This window comes from Hemiscyllium ocellatum, chromosome 44, assembly GCF_020745735.1.
Source record: "Hemiscyllium ocellatum isolate sHemOce1 chromosome 44, sHemOce1.pat.X.cur, whole genome shotgun sequence".
Lineage (NCBI taxonomy): Eukaryota > Metazoa > Chordata > Chondrichthyes > Orectolobiformes > Hemiscylliidae > Hemiscyllium > Hemiscyllium ocellatum.
Window position 1 is genome coordinate 5552237 of NC_083444.1, and position 21367 is coordinate 5573603.

Genomic DNA, 21367 nt, shown 5'->3' on the forward strand with positions numbered 1-21367 from the left:
ATGCTAGCCCAGCCAGCATCACCCACAATCCTTGAGGTGAAATTTTGAAAAAGCCATTCTATGCACAGCAAATTCCAACAAACAAGAGCATGATAATGATAAAGATGATTCCTGATAAGGGCTTGTGCCCGAAACGTCGATTCTCCTGCTCCTTGGATGCTGCCTGATCTGCTGTGCTTTTCCAGCAACGCATTTTCAGGTCTGATCTCCGGCCTCTGCAGTCCTCACTTTCTCCTCTATGATAATGACCGGTTAATCTGGTTTTTTTTTTAAGAAATAAACTAATGTTGCTCAAAGTATTGGCCCAGGATGCCAGGGAAACCTCCCCCTCTTTGCAATTAAAGAAACCAAAGAACTGTCGGAAAGAAAGGTAGAAATTGCTGGGAAAACTCAGCACGTCTGGCAGCGTCTGTGGAGCGAGGGAAAAGCAGAGTTACTGTTTAAGATTTGGTGACCCTTCTTCAGAACAGGGTGTGAAGACGACTCTGCAATCAAAACGTTAACCGTTTTCTCTCCACAGATGCTGCTTCCCTCTTTGCAGCAGTGGCTGTGGGATCTTTAACATTGACCTACAGGGCTTGGTTTAGTCTCCCACCTGAAAGGTGGCACCTCCAACTGTGCCATGCTTCCTTGTAGCAGCATTGTGTGCTCAGGTCTCTCTGGAGTGGGACTTAGAATCATAAAAGACCTGTACAGTGTAGAAATTGCAATTTGGCCCATCGGGTCAACACTGACCCTACGAAGAGCATCCCAGCCAGACCCACCTGCCCTATCCTATCCCTGTTACCCTGCATTTCCCATGGCCCTTACACCCTAGCCTGCACATCCCTGGACACCATGTTTCAATTTAGCATGGCCAATCCACCCTAACCTGCACATCCCTGGGCACTATGGGACAACTTAGCACGGCCAATCCCCCCTAACCTGCACATCCCTGGGCACTATGGGACAATTTAGCACGGCCAATCCCCCCTAACCTGCACATCCCTGGGCACTATGGGACAACTTAGCACGGCCAATCCCCCCTAACCTGCACATCTTTGGACTTTGGGAGGAGACGGTGGTGTTGGTTGGGGGCGGAGGGGGGGGTACCCAGTTGAGTTCGCAGGACAGGGTGGTTGTGTTAATGATTATTTTTGATCTGCTCTTCCACCTCTCAATCCTTTTTTTTCCTCCCAGAAGCTTTCCAGGGCAGTGACTGAACGGCGACCCCGCCACAGAGAGGGAAGGAGCTCTGGTCAAGCCAGTGGTGAATGGCGCGGTGATGATGAGAATGTTCCAGAAGGTTCTGCACGAGTTGTCTGCCCCACGGTGCCAGGGCACCGGGCTCGCTCTGCTGCTCCTTGGAGTGCACCTGCTGACGGCCGCCCGTTCGCCAACCTTCACCATCGGCCTGGTGGGGCCCTGGCGGTGCGACCCGGTGCTTTCCAGAGCCCTGCCTGAGCTGGCCGCCGGCTTGGCCATCCAAACCATCAACTGGGACCCGTCCGTCAGCCCAGCTTACCACTACGACTACACGGTGCTCGACGAGGAGTGTCAGACGGCGCAGGGCCTGGCCGGCTTCGCCAGGCTGGAGCGGCACGCCTCGGGCTTCGTTGGGCCTCTCAACCCCGGCTACTGCTCGGCGGCTGGCCTCCTGGCCAAGAGCTGGGGCAGGCCGCTGGTTTCCTGGGCCTGCCCGGATCCCGACCCGGGCCGCGGCCCCCCTCGTCGTCGGGAGTTGAGCCACCCGGCCTTCGCCAGGCCCGCGCCCTCGGCCGCCGCCGTCTTGCTCCGGGTGCTTGAGCACTTTGGCTGGGCGCGGGTGGCCGTGGTGAGCTCGGAGCAGGAGCTCTGGGTGGAGACGGCCCGGGCGTTGGCCGACGGCCTGAGGCGTCGAGGCCTCCCTGTCAGCCTGCTGCTCACCGCGGAGAGCAGGCCCCAGGCCCAGCCTGAGGAGGCTGCCGCGCACATCCTCAACCGCATCCGAGAAATGGACGGTGTGAGAGGTAGGAACCAGGGGGCTGCGGGTGCCCTGGGAGGTGCGCAGGACCGTCTGGTCATAAGTGGCTGGGATAGGGAGGGGTGTAGGGGCTGGAGGGGGTTACAGAGATAGGGAGGGGGTGTAAGGGGCTGGAGGGGGTTACAGAGATAGGGAGGGGGTGTAGAGGCTGGAGGGGGTTCAAGAGATAGGGAGGGGGTGTAGAGGCTGGAGGGGGTTCAAGAGATAGGGAGGAGTGTAGGGGCTGCAGGGGGTGACAGAGATAGGGAGGGGGTGTAGGGGCTGGAGGGAGTTATAGAGATAGGGAGGGGGTGTAGGAGCCAGAGGGGGTTACAGAGATAGGGAGGAGTGCAGGGGCTGGAGAACATGACATGGATAGGGAGGGGGTGTAGGGGCTGGAGGGGGTTACAGAGATAGGGAGGGGGTGTAGAGGCTGGAGGGGGTTCAAGAGATAGGGAGGAGTGTAGGGGCTGCAGGGGGTGACAGAGATAGGGAGGGGGTGTAGGGGCTGGAGGGAGTTATAGAGATAGGGAGGGGGTGTAGGAGCCAGAGGGGGTTACAGAGATAGGGAGGAGTGCAGGGGCTGGAGAACATGACATGGATAGGGAGGGGGTGTAGGGGCTGGAGGGGGTGACAGAGATAGGGAGGGGGTGTAGGGGCTGGAGGGGGTGACAGAGATAGGGAGGGGGTGTAGGGGCTGGAGAGGGTTACAGAGATAGGGAGGGGGTGTAGGGGCTGGAGGGGGTGACAGAGATAGGGAGGGGGTGTAGGGGCTGGAGAGGGTTACAGAGATAGGGAGGGGTGTAGGGGCTGGAGGGGGTGACAGAGATAGGGAGGGGGTGTAGGGGCTGGAGGGGGTGACAGAGATAGGGAGGGGGTGTAGGGGCTGGAGAGGGTTACAGAGATAGGGAGGGGTGTAGGGGCTGGAGGGGGTGACAGAGATAGGGAGGGGATGTAGGGGCTGGAGGGGGTGACAGAGATAGGGAGGGGGTGTAGGGGCTGGAGAGGGTTACAGAGATAGGGAGGGGGTGTAGGTGCTGGAGAGGGTTACAGAGATAGGGAGGGGGTGTAGGGGCTGGAGGGGGTTACAGAGATAGGGAGGGGGTGTAGGAGCTGAAGGGGTTTACAGAGATAGGGAGGGGTGTAGGGCCTGGAGGGGGTTACAGAGATAGGGAGAGGTGTAGGAGCTGGAGGGGTTTACAGAGATAGGGAGGGGTGTAGGGGCTGGAGGGGGTTACAGAGATAGGGAGCGGTGTAGGAGCTGGAGGGGTTTACAGAGGTAGCGAGGGATGTTGGGGCCAGAGGGAGTGACAGAAATAGGGAGGGGGTGTAGGGGCTGGAGGAAGTTACAGAGATAGGGAGGGAGAGCTCAACCAGGGATGAATGGAAATCAGAGGTGAGATTTTTGGAAAAAGAACTAAAGAATTATGGATAATGTAAAGCTGAAACAAAAGCAGAAATTGCTGAAGCAACTCAGCACATTAGTATTTGTTGAAGGTGGTGTGGATGGAGGAGTAAACGGTAGGTGGAGATGAAACCCAGAGAGAGGGAGAGAACAGCAGTTGGACAGACAAGAGACTGGGTCATGGGTCAACTTGGGAGAACCAGTGGCTGCTAATGGCGACCGTTCATGGCTGACAGTGGGATGGTGTGTGTTAGCAACGTGTGATGGTAAGGCCTGGTGTGTGGGGGTTGGGGTGAGAGCGTGGGAGAAGGTGCTCAGGTCCTAAAATGATTGATCCCGATATTGGGTCCTGAGGGCTGCTGGGACCCCCAAGTGGAAAATGAGGTGCAGTTCTTCCAGCTTGTACTGAGCTTCACTGGAACAAACCCGAAGCAGCAGAGATGTTGGCCAGGGAACACGGGGGTATGTCGAAGTGGCAGGCGATAGGAAGCTCAGTAATTTTTGTGCAATGTCAGTGTTAATAATGTCTCGTCTGCACCCAACCCTGATGCCCTGACTTTGCTGATGTAAGTTCAAATCCCACCAAGGCAGCTGGTGGAATTTAAATTTTAAAAAAGCTAAAAGAGTGGGCGGCACAGTGGTTAGCACTGCTGCCTCACAGCGCCTGAGACCCAGGTTCAATTCCCGCCTCAGGCGACTGACTGTGTGGAGTTTGTGGAGTCTGCGTGGGTTTCCTCCGGGTGCTCCGGTATCCTCCCACAGTCCAAAGATGTGCAGGTCAGGTGAATTGGCCATGCTCAAGTGTTAGGAGAAATGTAAGGGAATGGGTCTGGGTGGGTTGCGCTTTGGCAGGTCGGTGTGGACTTGTTGGGCCGAAGGGCCTGTTTCCACACTGTAAGTAATCTAATCTGAAACGGTAAGCTAGTCTCAGCAATGGTGGCCATGAAGCTGTCCTTGCGTTGTCGCCAAAACCCATCTGGTTTGCTGGTGTCCTTTTCGGGAAAGAAATCTGCCATCCTTACCCAGCCTGGCTTACCTGTGACTCCAGAGCTGAAAATGTGTTGCTGGAAAAGCGCAGCAGGTCAGGCAGCATCCAAGGAACAGGAAATTCAACGTTTCGGGCATAAGCCCTTCATCAGGAATGAGGAAAGTGTGTCCAGCAGGCTAAGATAAAAGGTAGGGAGGAGGGACTTGGGGGAGGGGCGATGGAGATGCGACAGGTGGAAGGAGGTCAAGGTGAGGGTGATAGGTTGGAGTGGGGTGGGGGCGGAGCGGTCAGGAAGAAGATTGCAGGTTAGGAAGGCGGTGCTGAGTTTGAGGGATTCGACTGAGACGAGGTGGGGGGAGGGGAAATGAGGAAACTGGAGAAATCTGAGTTCATCCCTTGGAGGGTTCCCAGGCGGAAGATGAGGCGCTCTTCCTCCAACCGTCGGGTTGTTATGGTTGGCGATGACTCCAGACCCACAACCAAAGTGATTAATTCTGAACTACCTTCTGACCAAAAGAGCTGTTCAGCTCAGGTCTTTTGCTACCATATGCTGGCTTTTCCAACCATGTCCAGATCCCATGAAAAAATACCTTGAAAAAATTGTACTGTTAGTAGAGTGACAGGACTGATGATCAGAGAGGTTGGCTATAGGGCACTTGCCTTAAAGGAGGGGAGAGTTTTCTCACCACTTGACTCCCCAAAGACTGTCCACCATCTGCAAAGGCACACATGTGAGGGAATATGTGTGACTTGCCTGAATGGGTGCTGAAAATGTGTTGCTGGAAAAGCGCAGTAGGTCAGGCAGCATCCAAGGAACAGGAAATTCGACGTTTCGGGCATAAGCCCTTCATCAGGAATGGGTGCTGCTCCAACAAGACTTGAAGCTCGACACGATCCAGAACAAAGCAATCAGTTTGACTGCCATCGCTCCTACAATCATTCACACCTACAATCATTCACACCTACAATCATTCACACCTACAATCTTCCCACTCCCTCCATCACTGATGCTCAGTAGCAGCAGTGTGTCTCATCTGCCAGACGCACTGCAGCAATACACCAATGCACCAACGGCACCGTCCCAATTTACAGACTTCACCATGTAGAAGGACGAAGGCAGCAGATACATGGGAACACCACCCCCCACACGTTACCCTCTGAGCCCCTCACCATCCGGACTTGGAAGTATATCGGCTGTTTGTTCAGTGTCTCTGGGTCAGAATCCTGGAACTCCCTCCCTCACGGCGCTGTTTGGGTGTCCCTACACCACACGGGACTGCAGAGGTTCATGAAGACAGCTCACCACCCCCCCACCACCTTCTCAATTCGAAGTTATGAGCAATAATAATGCCTATATCCCATGAATTATTTTTTTAAAAAGGGTCCAAGCAGGGAATTCCGAAACCTGAGGGCACCTGGGCAGCTGAAGGCTGCAATCGAAAATAATGGAGCGATTTATTATGGAGCAGACAAGACCCCCTCAATGTTTTAAGAAGGTAGCTTAGACCCTAACTTTTTTTTGTATTTTGAAGGTAGATGCGCAGGACAGTGTTCCAGATGCAATGCGACTGGTCAAACTACTCTATGTTAAGCAAAGCAATTTATTTAAACGTTACAGTTAAAATACAAATAAAAGAAAGAGGAATTTAGAATAACTTAACTATTAGAAAACTTAACCAAATAGTAGATGCAGAGCCTGTTACTAATTAACCGTTTTAATAAAGAGAAATCCCATAAACACACCCCTTAGCAAAAAGGAACATTCAGATGCAGATTCTTGCATGCAATTGGGGGCCAATTTATTGAAGCTCTAACCTTCTGACTACTACAGCCAAAGAAAGTTTGGGAGAGGATTTGTAGCTCGTTGTTGTGGTTCTGTTCGCCGAGCTGGGAATTTGTGTTGCAGACGTTTCGTCCCCCTGTCTCGGTGACATCCTCAGTGCTTGGGAGCCTCCTGTGAAGCGCTTCTGTGATCTTTCCTCCGGCATTTGTAGTGGTTTGAATCTGCCGCTTCCGGTTGTCAGTTCCAGCTGTCCGCTGCAGTGGTCGGTATATTGGGTCCAGGTCGATGCGATGGCACTCCTCCCTAGATTCAATCAATAAGCACATCGACCTGGACCCAATATACCGGCCACTGCAGCGGACAGCTGGAACTGACAACCGGAAGCGGCAGAGACACACCACAATAAATGCCGGAGGAAAGATCACAGAAGCGCTTCACAGGAGGCTCCCAAGCACTGAGGATGTCACCTAGACAGGGGACAAAACGTCTGCAATACAAATTCCCAGCTCGGCGAACAGAACCGTGTGGGGCGGCACGGTGGCACAGTGGTTAGCCCTGCTGCCTCACAGCGCCTGAGACCCGGGTTCAATTCCCGCCTCAGGCGACTGACTGTGTGGAGTTTGCACATTCTCCCCGTGTCTGCGTGGGTTTCCTCCGGGTGCTCCGGTTTCCTCCCACAGTCCAAAGATGTGCAGGTTAGGGTGAATTGGCCATGCTCAAGTGTTAGGAGAAGGGGTAAATGTAAGGGAATGGGTGGGTGGCGGGTCGGTGTGGACTTGTTGGGCCGAAGGGCCTGTTTCCACACTGTAAGTAATCTAATCTAACCACAACAACAGCCAAAGGAAAGCTAGAAAGCCTGATCTTTGAGAATTGGCCACTGCCCTTCCGTTTCTTACAACTGTTCTTAAAAAAGAAACCTTAAAGGCTTCCTGAATTGTTGACTCAGGCCATCTCCAGTGGCCAGTTCCAGCACCTCTGCCTTCACAACCACTCTTCAAAAACAAAACCCCAAAATAACCTCTTTAAAGTGACAGCAGCATCACAGATTCAAATCGGGAAAGCTGAAGAGGTCAGAACTGAAGGCGTATAAAGGTCTTGGCAAAAGATGGGGCTAGAGCTGATTCCGAAGCTGGGGTCAGGGCGGGAGGATTTGAAAGCCAGGACGAGCATTGTAAAAATGAAGATGGTGGTGGGTCAGGGGCGTCTCTGCAGTGACTGAATTTAAAACGCCTCCTTGACTCTGAGGGGCCCACGAGATAGCGTGAGGTAGTGAAAGGTGCCACAGCAATGCACGCTGTTGTTGTCTCTCGCTCACTGAGCTGTTTCTTGGACGTTTCAGTCGTGGTCATGTGCATGCACTCGGTCTTAGTGGGAGGCAAAGACCAGCAGTTGTTCCTCCAGCAAGTGGACAAGATGCAGATGGCTGATGGGAGATACGTGTTCATTCCGTTCGACACCATCCATTACAGCCTTCCATACCGGAACGCCAGCTACCCAGTGCTGGCTGGGAATGCCAGATTGCGACGCTCCTATGACGCCGTACTCACCATCACCATGGATTCCAAGGATAAAGACTTCCATCAGGTCCTGGGAGAGGTTCTGGAAAAGAATAACATCCGGATTTCTCTGAAGCCAACCCAGGTTAGTAGCTTTGGCGCTTTGAAGGGTTACTGGAGTTTGTACAGTCAAAGTTTTTTGTTTTGTCTCACTGTGCCTTACCTACCCCAGGTTTGAATGACCTTGACTGTGCATCACTGGATTATACAGAAATTCGATAGCACCCTTCCAATCCTCCACTAGAAGAACATGTGACTTCCATTAGGGCGGAACGGTGGCACAGTGGTTAGCACTGCTGCCTCACAGCGCCTGAGACCCGGGTTCAATTCCCGCCTCGGGCGACTGTCTGTGTGGAGTTTGCACGTTCTCCCCGTGTCTGCGTGGGTTTCCTCCGGGTGCTCCGGTTTCCTCCCACAGTCCAAAGATGTGCAGGTCAGGTGAATTGGCCAGGCTAAATTGCCCGTAGTGTTAGGTAAGGGGTAAATGTAGGGGTATGGGTGGGTTGCGCTTCGGCAGGTCGGTGTGGACTTGTTGGGCCGAAGGGCCTGTTTCCACACTGTAAGTAATCTAATGTAACAAGGGCAACAGCTACATGAGAACACCACCACTTCAGATGCCCTCACCCCTTTCTCAGTCAAATTCTTTCTAGTCAAAAACAATACCAAATTTATTTTAAAGCCTCATTTAAATCTGCTTCCACCACACTCTCAGACTGGTGGCTCAGTGGTTAGCACAGCTGGCTCACAGTGCCAGGGATCTGGGTTCGATTCCAGCTTGTCTGTCTGGAGTTTGCACGTTCTCCCCATGTCTGTGTGGGTTTCCTCTGGGTGCTCCAGTTTCCTCCCACAGTGTGCAGGTTCGGTGAATTGGCCACGCTAAATTGCCCATAGTGTTCAGGGATGTGTAGGCTCGTTGCATTAGGCAGAGGAACTGTAAAGTAATAGGGTAGGGGAATGGGTCTGGGTGGGACTGGCTTTGCAGGGTCGGTGTGGACTTGTTGGGCCAAATGGCCTGTTTGCACACGGTGGGGATTCTATGAAATGCTAAACTGTCCTCTGTTGTCCACGACCCTGCAATTTGCTCATCCTCAAGGACCTCCTTGGATAGACTTCGGTCCAACCTGTCCACACCGACCAGATTTTCTAAGCTGATCTAGTTCCATATGACTGCATTTGACCATATCCCTTTAAACCTTTGCTATCCATGTACAGATATCTTTTAAATATTGTAATTGTATGCACCTCTTCCACTTCCTCATTGCGTAATCCAACCTCTGTGTGGAAATAATTGCCCCTCTGGTCCTTTTGAAATCTTCCTCCTCTCACTTTAAAATTATGCCCTCTGGTTTTGAGCTATCTTCCCCTGGGGGAAAAAGACCTTTTGTTATTCACCTTATCTATGCCCTTTGTGATTGTTTTAAATCTCTATGAGGTCACCCTTCAACCTCCTAAACTCCAGCATAAAATGTCCCCACCTATCCAGTCTGTCTTTATAACTCAAGTTTCCCAGTCTGAGGGTAACATCTTTGTAAATCTTTTCTGAAGCCCCTTCAATCTAATAAGTAAATTCCTGCAGATGCTGGAATAAACATGCTGGGAGAGATCCCACCACTTCCCCACCTCCCCTTGTTTCCCACTGGACTCGAAATGTAAATTGTTTCTCTCGCTCTCTCTCTCTCTCGCTCTCTCTCTCTCGCTCTCTCTCTCTCTGCTCTCTCTCTCTCGCTCTCTCTCTCTCGCTCTCTCTGTCTCGCTCTCGCGCTCGCTGTCTCTCTTGTTCTCTCTCTCTCTCTCTCGCTCTCCTCCAGCACTTAGAGTCATACAGATGTACAGCATGGAAACAGACCCTTCGGTCCAACCTGTCCATGCCGACCAGATATTCCAACCCAATCTAATACCACCTGCCAGCACCTAGCCCATATCCCTCCAAACCCTTTCTATTCATATACCCATCAAATAGTATCTTAAATGTTGCAATTGTACCAGCCTCCACCACATCCTCTGGCAGCTCATTCCATACATGTACCACCCTCTGTGTGAAAACGTTGCCCCTTAGGTCTCTTTTATAACTTTCCCCTCTCACCCTAAACCTATGCCCTCTAGTTTTGGACTCCCCGATCCCAGGGAAAAGACTTTGCCTATTTATCCTATCCATGCCCCTCATAATTTTGTAAACCTCTATAAGGTCACCCCTCAGCCTCCGACGTTCCAGGGAAAACAGCCCCAGCCTGTTTAGCCTCTCCCTGTAGCTCAAACCCTCCAACCCTGGCAACATCCTTGTAAATCTTTTCTGAACCTTTTCAAGTTTCACAACATCTTTCTGATAGGAAGGAGACCAGAACTGCACGCAATATTCCAACAGTGGCCTAACCAATGTCCTGTACAGCTGCAATATGACCTCCTTACTCCTGTACTCAATACTCTGACCAATAAAGGAAAGCATACCAAATGCCTTCTTCACTATCCTATCTACCTGCGACTCCACTTCCAAGGAGCTATGAACCTGCACTCCAAGGTCTCTTTGTTCAGCAACACTCCCTAGGACCTTACCATTAAGTGTATAAGTCCTGCTCAGATTTGCTTTCCCAAAATGCAGCACCTCTCATTTATCTGAATTAAACTCCATCTGCCACTCCTCAGCCCATTGGCCCATCTGGTCCAGATCCTGTTGTAATCTGAAATAACCCACTTCGCTGTCCACTACATCTCCAATTTTGGTGTCATCTGCAAATTTACTAACTGTACCTCTTATGCTCACATCCAAATCGTTTATGTAAATGACAAAAAGTAGAGGGCCCAGCACCGATCCTTGTGGCACTCCATTGGTCACAGCCCTCCAGTCTGAAAAACAACCCTCCACCACCACCCTCTGTCTTCTACCTTTGAGCCATTCTGTATCCAAATGGCTAGTTCTCCCTGTATTCCATGAGATCTAACCTTGCCAATCAGTCTCCCATGGGGAACCTTGTCGAATGCCTTACTGAAGTCCACATAGATCACATCTACTACTCTGCCCTCATCAATCTTCTTTGTTACTTTTTCAAAAAACTCAATCAAGTTTATGAGACATGATTTCCCATGCACAAAGCCACGTTGACTATCCCGAATCAGTCCTTGCCTTTCCAAATACATGTACATCCTGTCCTTCAGGATTCCCTCCAACAACTTGCCCACCACCGAGGTCAGGCTCACTGGTCTACAGTTCCCTGGCTTGTCTTTACCGCCCTTCTTAAACAGTGGCACCACGTTTGCCAACCTCCAGTCTTTGGGCACCTCACCTGTGACTATCGATGACACAAATATCTCAGCAAGAGGCCCAGCAATCACTTCCCTAGCTTCCCACAGAGTTCTCGGGTATACCTGATCAGGTCCTGGGGATTTATCCACCTTTAACCGTTTCAAGTCATCCAGCACTTCCTCCTCTGTAATCTGGACATTTTGCAAGATGTCACCATCTATTTCCCTACATTCTATATCTTCCATATCCTTTTCCACAGTAAATACTGATGCAAAATATTCATTTAGTATCTCCCCCATTTTCTGTGGCTGCCTTGCTGATCTTTGAGGGGCCCTATTCTCTCCCTAGTTACCCTTTTGTCCTTAATATATTTAGAAAAACCCTTTGGATTCTCCTTAATTCTATTTGCCAAAGCTATCTCATGTCCCCATTTTGCCCTCCTGATTTCCCTTTTGCATATACTCCTACTGCCTTTATACTCTTCTAAGGATTCACTCGATCTATCCTGTCTATACCTGACATATACTTCCTTCTTTTTCTTAACCAAGACCTCAATTTCTTTAGTCATCCAGCATCCCCTATACCTACCAGCCTTTCCTTTAACCCTGACAGGAATATACTTTCTCTGGATTCTTGTTATCTCATTTCTGAAGGCTTCCCATTTTCCAGCCATCCCTTTACCTGCGAACATCTGCCCCCAATCAGCTTTCGAAAGTTCTTGCCTAATACCGTCAAAATTGGCCTTCCTCCAATTTAGAACTTCAGCTTTTAGATCTGGTCTATTCTTTTTCATATCTATTTTAAATCTAATAGAATTATGGTCGCTGGCCCCAAAGTGCTCTCCCACTGACACCTCAGTCACCTGCCCTGCCTTATTTTCCAAGAGTAGGTCAGGTTTTGCACCTTCTCTAGTAGGTACATCCACATACTGAATCAGAAAGTTGTCTTGTACACACTTAAGAAATTCCTCTCCATCTAAACCTTTAACACTATGGCAGTCGATGTTTGGAAAGTTAAAATCCTCTACCATAACTACCCTAATATTCTTACAGATAGCTGAGATCTCCTTACAAGTTTGTTTCTCAATTTCCCTCTGACTATTAGGGGGTCTATAATACAATCCCAATAAGGTGATCATCCCTTTCTTAATTCTCAGTACCACCCAAATAACTTCCCTGGGTATATTTCTGGGAATATCCTCCCTCAGCACAGCAGTAATAATATTCCTTATCAAAAATGCCACTCCCCCTCCTCTCTCACCTCCCTTTCTATCCTTCCTGTAGCATTTGTATCCTGGAACATTAAGCTGCCAGTCCTGCCCATCCCAGTCCCATGTTCCTAACCATGCCCTGAGTTCTTCTGCCTTCCCTGTTAGGTCCCCTGCATTGAAATAAATGCAGTTTAATTTGTTAGTCCTACCTTGTCCCTGCCTGCCCTGACTGTTTGACTCACTTCTGTTCTCAGCTGTACCCGTCCTAGATCGATCTCTTTCCTCACTATCTCCCTGGGTCCTAACCCCCACCACCTTACTAGTTTAAATCCTCCCAAGCAGTTCTAGTAAATTTCCCTGCCAGTATATTCGTCCCCTTCCAATTTAGGTGCAATCCGTCCTTCTTGGACAGGTCACTGCTACCCCAAAAGAGATTCCAATGATCCAAAAGTGTAACTCCTTCTCCCATACACCAGCTCCTCAGCCATGCATTCATCTGCTCCATTCTCCTATTCCTGCCCTCACTAACTCGTAGCACTGGGAGTAATCCAGATACTACTACCCTTGAAGACCTCCTTTTTAAATTTCTGCCTAACTCTCTGTAATCTCCCTTCAGAATCTCAACCTTTTCCCTTCCAATGTCGTTGGTTCCAATGTGGACAATGACCTCCTGCTGGCTCCTCTCCCCCTGTGAGAACATTCTGCACCCTCTCTGAGACATCCTTGATCCTGGCACCAGGGAAACAACACGCCATTCTGCTTTTTCTCTGCTGGCCACAGGAACGTCTGTCTGTACCTTGGACTACAGAATCCCCTAACACAATTGGTCTCTTGGAAGCTGACGTACCCCTCATTGCATTCGAGCCAATCTCAATACCAGAAACTTGGCTGTTCGTGCTACATTCCCTTGAGAATCCATCACCTCCTACATTTTCCAAAGCAGCATACCTGTTTGAAATGGGTATATCCACAAAAGACTCCTGCTCTAGTTGCCTACCTCTCTTACCGTTCCTGGAGTTAACCCATCTATGTGACTGTATCTGAGACTTTCCCCTCTTCCTATAACTGCCATCCATCACATACTGTTGCTGTTGCAAATTCCTCATCGCTTCTATCTATCTCTCCAACTGACCCACTCGATCTGATAAGATTCGCATCCAATAGCATTTATGGCAGATATAATCCGTTGTAACCCTTAAACTTTCTATAAACTCCCACATCTGACAAGAAGGACATATCACTGCAAAGGCCATTTTTGCTCCTTCCCAATCTACAGACCCAGAAAATAACACCGTCTTATTCCTCTACAAACACTGCCCCAGGTTAAAATAATAGCTATGGCTTATATTTTAAGTTTAATCAAGAGACTAATCTCCAAAAACATATAATCAAAAAAGAACCCACTGTACTCCCTAATACAACTTTTCTCTTGGACAGACTTAAAACAACAATTAACTAATCTGAGTCTGTGCTGTGAAATTTGCCCAAACCAGTTCTTCCAAGATTAGTTGTGAATTTCACTGTGTGTTAATTTTCCCAGATGCACTCCGATGTCCAGCGGTACACGAATTCAAGCAGCAAAGGCAGTAACTGTGCAGGTTCTTTCTCTCTCTCTCTCTCTCTCTCTCTCGCTGTCGCTGTCGCTGTCTCTGTCTCTCTCTCTCTAACTGTCCATGCTGGTTTTTGAGTTCTCTGTCACGCAGGAACGGGAGACTGTTCAGCCCCTCAAGCCTGCTGTCCCATTAAGTGAAATCAAGGATGATTTGATTCATACCCTTGCTCCCTTTCCTCAGCTCTGGTGCTGAGTTTCAAACTACATGGGGAATTACAATTGCTATTATACGTGCGCAGTTGCAGTCTAAGTAATGATGGGAGAGGTTCTAATTTTTGCTCTATGATACAGCTGGCTCCTGCTATTGACATGTTTTGGGAAGAGTTTACAGTCAGTGGCTCAATTGGTTCATCCACATTGTGAATGCACCTTCTTCCCTGATTGTCACATCCCAGTCTCAGGGATGGGTCTCCAACTTGGTGCCTGGAGACAGGGACTTGACATGAGCAGCTAAGACAGGAGCAGATGTGAACACTCAGCCCCTCAAGCCTGCTATTCCAGTCAGTGCGATTGTGGCTGATGTAAGGGGGCCGTGGTGGTTGGGTGCTTAGCACCACTGCCTCATAACCCTGGGGACCAGGGTTTGATTCCAGCCTTGTCTGTGTGGAGCTTTCACATTGTGTGTGTGTGTGTGTGTGTGTGTGTGTGTTTGTGTTTCTGCCTGGTGTTCCAGTTTCCGCCCACACTCCAAAATGTGGGGGTTACGGTGGATTGGCCGTGCTAAATTGCCTTACACTGTCTGGGAATGTGCAGGTTAGGATGGATTGGCCGTGCTAAATTGTCCCATAGTGCCCAGGGATGTGCAGATTAGGGTGAATTGGCCGTGCTAAATTGTCCCATAGTTCCCAGGGATGTGCAGGTTAGGGTGGATTGGCCGTGCTAAATTGTCCCATAGTGCCCAGGGATGTGCAGGTTAGGGTGGATTGGCCGCGCTAAATTGTCCCATAGTGCCCAGGGATGTGCAGGTTAGGGTGAATTGGCTGTGCTACATTGTCCCATAGTGTCCAGGGATGTGCAGGTTAGGGTGGGTTGGCCATGCTAAATTGTCCCATAGTGCCCAGGGATGTGTAAGTTAAGGTGGATTGGGCGTGCTAAATTGTCCCATAGTGCTCAGGGATGTGCAGGTTAGGGTGGATTGGCCGTGCTAAATTGTCCCATAGTGCCCAGGGATGTGCAGGTTAGGGTGGATTGGCCGTGCTAAATTGTCCCATAGTGCCCAGGGATGTGCAGGTTAGGGTGGATTGGCCGTGCTAAATTGTCCCATAGTGCCCAGGGATGTGCAGGTTTATTTGAAATCATGAGCTTTTGGAGCACAGCTAACGAAGGTTCACCTGATGAAGGGGCAGCGCTACGAAAGCTTGTGATTTCAAATAAACCTGTTGGACTATAACCTTGTGTCGTGTGATTTCTGACGTTAACAAAAGAGAGTCAGTTCAGTTTAGTATGCTATCTGAATGGCCATGCTTGGATTAATGGCTTTTGAGAGACTTTAGTTCCACTCCTTCCCCACAATTTGTAGTCAATTGCGCTATGCCAGGTAAGCTCAGAGCCTCTGGGATACAGAAGGGGAAAATCAGTTCCGTTACTGATCACTGTCCATTTTCACTCACCAGGAGAGTGCGTGAATTCTAAAAGACTGGTGATTCATATTTGTATGTTGCAAATGCGCCTTTTGTATCACAGGCCGTCCCAACTCACCCTCTGGCAAGTGAAATAAGTGCTGCCACCTTTGTAGTGTAGGCGCAGCAGCCAATTTACACACAGCTGGCTCCTGCAAACACTGGGTGTAATGACCAGTGTTTTTCTTTGTAAATATATTTATTTGCAAATTTTTTTTAACTTTACAAACATGTAAAATTATTGAAAAGTACAATCAATAACAGATATCAGTATAATAAAAACAAAAAAACCCACAAATTCCAATACAACTACTATAACCTACCCTATAATACAAAACAAACCCTAACACTGTGCAAAGCAACACCAAAAAAAAAGCAAAAAAAAAAAAAATTTAAAACACAAAATGCTCTGCACAAAACTCCCAAACAAAGGGACGAGAGCGTTGTATATATATACCCGTATTAACTCAGGAGACCCCCTCCAGGGGCCAGGGCTTGACAAATCTAACCAACCTGGTTAGACAAATGCCCTAGTTAAGATAACTGACAAATCTATCTCCAAATAACTCATGTAGGGCTGCCGGGTCTTATAAAAATGGTCAGTTGTGTGGTGCACCATGATTGTAAAAAAGTCCAAGGGAATGTGCTCCATAATTAATTTCTGCCATCTCAGCAAGCCCGGGGGGTTCTCAGACACCCAATTCATCAGAATATTCTTCTGTGCACAGTGTGCAAGAATATCAAATAGTTTCTTCCCATGCCCTTCTAAAGATGGTAAATGCGGTAGACCTAAGAGGAGAGATATCGGGTCTACTTTGACTTCAGTCCTCAAAACCCTCCCTATCTCTCCCGCCACAGCGCCCCAATAAACACGGAGCTTGTGGCATGTCCAGAAGCAATGGGCCAGAGTACCTACCCTTAATTTACACTTGGGGCACACTGAAGATGCCCCTTTTTTAAATGTCGCCAGATGAGTCCTGTGCAGAACTTTTAACTGCGTAGCGCATGTCCTATTACAGATTGAGATCTTTTGAGTACTCTCCCATATGTTCTCCCATGTTTCAGAAGAGATCTCCACTCCCAGCTCTTGCTCCCAGACCTCACATAACCGGTTAATATCCTGCCAGGCCCTGCCACCCAGCAGGTGATAGAGGGCACTAACCAAAAGGGTGCTATGGAGTGTAGCAACAACCTCTCTGTATCGAGTTTATAGGGCTTAGTGAGAAGCATAGTCTTCATCTGGATGAAATCCCTAACCTGAAAAAAACGGAAAAGGTCTCTGCTGGGCAACCTGTATTTGTGGCTCAGTTGCTCAAACGACAACATAACCTCCCCCTCAAACAAGTCTCCCAAACTAGAAGCTCCTCTCGCTGCCCATAGTTTGAACCCTGAGTCCATCATCCCTGGCCTTTACCCTGACATGCCAACTATAGGTGTAAGTGGTGAAGCCTTGGATAAACAACCCTCACTCTGTCACATCGCCCCCCCAAGCCTTGACTGTACTAATGACAATGGGGTTCCGGCAATGGTCCATAACAGTCCTCATCTTATCCATGAACAATAGGTTAATAAGAGGGCGCTTTGCCTGGGAGGCCGCAATATCCGGCCATATTGAGTTTGGATCGTTACCTACCCAATCACAGACAAAGGATAGCAAGGAACTCAATTGATACCTCCTGATGTCTGGGAAATCAACTCCTCCCCCTCCTTGAGGCAACTGCAATTTAGTAAGTTTGATGAGGGGCCACCCACGATGCCAGACCAAGGAACCCAACCACTCCATAAGCCTCTAAAGCGTTGACCTGGGAAACATTAAAGGGAAAAAGTGAGGTCTGCAGATGCTGGAGATCAGAGCTGAAAATGTGTTGCTGGAAAAGCGCAGCAGGTCAGGCAGCATCCAAGGAACAGGAGATTCGACGTTTCGGGCATAAGCCCTTCTTCAGGTTTCTTCCGCCACCTTCGCCTCCGTGCCTACTTTTCAACCAAGATTCTCGCCCACCCTCTGACGACCCCTTCTCCCGCCTCCAACACACCCCATCCACCTGGACACCCCGTGCTGGCCTCTTACCCGCCCTCGATCTCTTCATAGCCATTCCTGAAGAAGGGCTTATGTCCGAAACATCGAATCTCCTGCTCCTTGGATGCTGCCTGACCTGTTGCGCTTTACCAGCAACACATTTTCAGCTCTGATCTCCAGCATCTGCAGTCCTCACTTTCTCCTTAAATACTTCCCTGGCCTATCCCTATATTTGAACAGCCTTTGGGCGGCATGGTGGCACAGTGGTTAGCACTGCTGCCTCACAGCGCCTGAGACCCAGGTTCACTTCCCGACTCAGGCGACTGACTGTGTGGAGTTTGCACGTTCTCCCCGTGTCTGCGTGGGTTTCCTCCGGGTGCTCCGGTTTCCTCCAACAGTCCAAAGATGTGCAGGTCAGGTGAATTGGCCATGCTAAATTGCCCGTAGTGTTAGGTAAGGGGTAAATGTAGGGGTATGGGTGTGTTGCGCTTCGGCGGGATGGTGTGGACTTGTTGGGCCGAAGGGCCTGTTTCCACACTGTAAGTTATCTAATCTAGTTATCTTATCTAATAATGTCTAGCAAAAGTAAGTTCTTTCTTTGCGTTTTGTGTCAGTATTGAATTCAAGGCAGCCCGGAAGGCCGTGATCCTCTGTAGCTTAGTCACCGAAGGCTGTGCAAAATGTGCCACCTCGGCGGCTTTCAACCGCTTCTCAAGTAGACACTGCTGTTCTTCCTTCTGTTGTTTCCGGCTAGCCGCATAGGAAATAGCTAATCCCCTAGCAAAGGCCATAGCAGTCTCCCAGAGCATAGACGGACTACTAGCCGTGCCTGAGTTGATAGTCAAGAATTCCTGAAATTCCTTCAAAAAGAATTCCACAAATTTGGAATCCTTATGGAGAAAAGGGTCCAAATGCCAATGCCGCGAACCCAGCCCTTCACTCTTGGCCTTAACCTCCAAATATACCGCCGCGTGATCAGAGATAGCTGTATTCCCAATTTTGCAACTCATAATTGAATCCAGAAGGGCCAAGGGAGCCAGAAAGAGATCAATCCTCGTGTGACATTTATGTGGGTTTGAAAAAAAAAAGGTGACGTCCCTGCCGGCAGGGTGAAGACATCTCCAAATATCCACCAGCCCCAACTCCTCGCATAAGTCAACCACCTGCTTGGCCTGTGAAGAAATAGTTGGGGCCCACAAGGCATCCTGTCCACTGTCAGATCAAAAAGGCAATTAAAATCCCCCCTATAATAATGTGCAGTGTTACCAAAAGCACTCAATTTGGGGAAAGCACTAATCAAAAATATGAGGGGATGCGCTGGAGGACAGTAGACATTTAAAATGCCATATTCCTCCCATGTATCAGGGCATTAAGTATCACAAACCATCCCTGCTCATCTTTCACCTGCTCTAATAATGTGAACAGCAGATGTTTCTGGATAAGTACCGCCACTCCCCTACTTTTAGTCGTAAAGGATGAAAAGAATACCCAGTCATAACCCCCTGTTGTAAGTTCAGGTGTTCCCCATCATCAAGATGGGTTTCCTGCAACATAGCGATATCAACCCTTTCCCTCCTAAGGCTAGAAAGCACTTCTTTCCTTTCAACAGGTGAATTACTTCCCTTAATGTTCCAGGTGCACCATTTAATAAGACACTTAGCCATATCTCCTTTCAGAGACCCTTGAACCCCCTCGCAGGAAGCACCCTGCTTACAAATCGCCGAGCATAAGTAAATAAAGACTCCTAGAATCGAAAAACTATATATACAAAAACTACTCTATCATAATTATAAACAACTTACTCCCAAAAAACTACAAAGAAACCGACTATAAAACCTTGAATGGAAGACTCTTCCCCCTGCCCATAGGGGGCACTCACCCTACCCATCCCCTCCTTCACAGCTCCTTCAAACCCAGACTGTGCCCCAGCCTTAGGCCAGAAAAAAAATACAAGGAGGTGATCCTTAAATCAACAGAAAAAAAGACCAAGTCAGGATGAGCACTCGACCCATCCCTGGCTCCATGTCACCCCTACATGTGACTAAAAGAGAAACAGAACAAACAAAAAAGAAATGGGGGAGAGACGAAGATAGAACATTCACAAAATTTCCCATCAGAAAATCCAGTTATTCAAAAAATGGAACAACTTATTCCAAGGTCTTTTCCCCCCTTTCCAAAAAGGAAATTATTAGGGAGAAAGAAAGGAATTGAAAAAAGCAAGAGAAAACATGGGGAAAGATCGACAAGAGAACAAACATTAGCCGTATTTGTCAGGCCAACCGTCTATTTTAAAGTGTCCACAAAGGTTTTAGCTTTATCCGCCGAGTCAAATGTATAAACCGAGTCCTCGTGGCTGAAACGGAGCACCGCGGGGTATCTCAAGGAGTACTGGATGCCCAGGTTCCTCAGTCTCTTTTTAACTTTATCAAAGGACTTCCTCTTTCGAATTACAGCTGCAGAGAAATCCTGGAAAAAGATGATTTTTGATCCCTTGTACAGCAGTGTCTGCAGATCATTTCCCAGGAATCTGGAAGCTTCTATGACTTTTTGCTTGTCCTGATATGAATGGAGGTGCACCGGCCCTGACCTGTGCACTGTAAACCGAAATGCCCTTTCAATCTGCAGTCTGCTGGACTCGATGTGAAGGCCCAAAACCTTCGGCAGCCAGTTTTCAAAGAAGCTGCTCACCTTCAGGGAGCCCAACCAATTTGGAGATTTATATTCTGACCTCTATTTTCGAGGTCGTCGATATGGTCTCGCAAGGCCCACACCTCTCGCTCCAGCACCTGGATTCGACTGGATGAGGACTCCATCGCAGCTTCTGAGGCCTTAGTTGGACCCTCCACCACCTCCAGCCTCTCCCTAAGGCCCTGGATCTCCTGCTCATGCTTCTGCAGCATGGATGCAATTTAGCACGGCCAATCCACCCTAACCAGCACATCCCTGGGCACTATGGGACAATTTAGCATGGCCAATCCACCCTAACCTGCACATCCCAGGGCACTGAGGGACAATTTAGCACGGCCAATCCACCCTAACCTGCACATCCCTGGGCACTATGGGACAATTTAGCACGGCCAATCCACCCTAACCTGCACATCCCTGGGCACTGTGGGACAATTTAGCACGGCCAATCCACCCTAACCTGCACATCCCTGGGCACTGTGGGACAATTTAGCACGGCCAATCCACCCTAAGCTGCACATCCCTGGGCACTGTGGGACAATTTAGCACGGCCAATCCACCCTAAGCTGCACATCCCTGGGCACTGTGGGACAATTTAGCACGGCCAATCCACCCTAACCTGCACATCCCTGGACACTATTGGACAATTTAGCACAGCCAATCCACCCTAACCTGCACATCCCTGGACACTATGGGACAATTTAGCACAGCCAATCCACCCTAACCTGCACATCCCTGGGCACTATGGGACAATTTAGCACAGCCAATCCACCCTAACCTGCACATCCCTGGGCACTATGGGACAATTTAGCACGGCCAATCCACCCTAACCTGTACATCCCTGGGCACTATAGGACAATTTAGCACGGCCAATCCACCCTAACCTGCACATCCCTGGGCACTATGGGACAATTTAGCACGGCCAATCCAGCCTAACCTGCACATCCCTGGACTCTGGGAGGAAACCTGAGCACCTGGGGGAAGCTCATGCAGACACAGGGAGAATGTGCAAACTCCACACAGACAGTCGCCCAAGGCTGGGATCAAACCTGAGTCCCTGGTGCTATGAGGCAGCAGTGCTAACCACTGAGCCAACATGTCACCTACATTAATTTAGCTCAGATTCTTGTGGTACTATTTTCAAGAAGACACTTTTTTTTAGCAGTCCTCCCACTGTGTCTGTAGAATGTAGCAGGGCCACTGCTGAGTTGCATCTGAAAGATGACCTTCTGATAATGCGGCACTCTCTCGGTGCTGCATCAGGAGCGTTGGG

The 21367-nt window shown here is 49.3% G+C and overlaps 1 protein-coding gene across 1 annotated transcript in view; it reads left to right on the forward strand.

Annotated features, from left to right (window-relative positions):
- The first annotated feature begins 1264 nt into the window (after positions 1-1264).
- The window catches only part of LOC132835202 (retinal guanylyl cyclase 2-like), an 80175-nt gene continuing 60072 nt past the window's right edge, over positions 1265-21367 (forward strand). The window contains exons 1-2 of the mRNA XM_060854567.1: positions 1265-1988; positions 7497-7798. Coding sequence (XP_060710550.1) covers positions 1265-1988; positions 7497-7798 — 1026 coding nt within the window. The remainder of the gene's footprint in view (positions 1989-7496; positions 7799-21367) is intronic.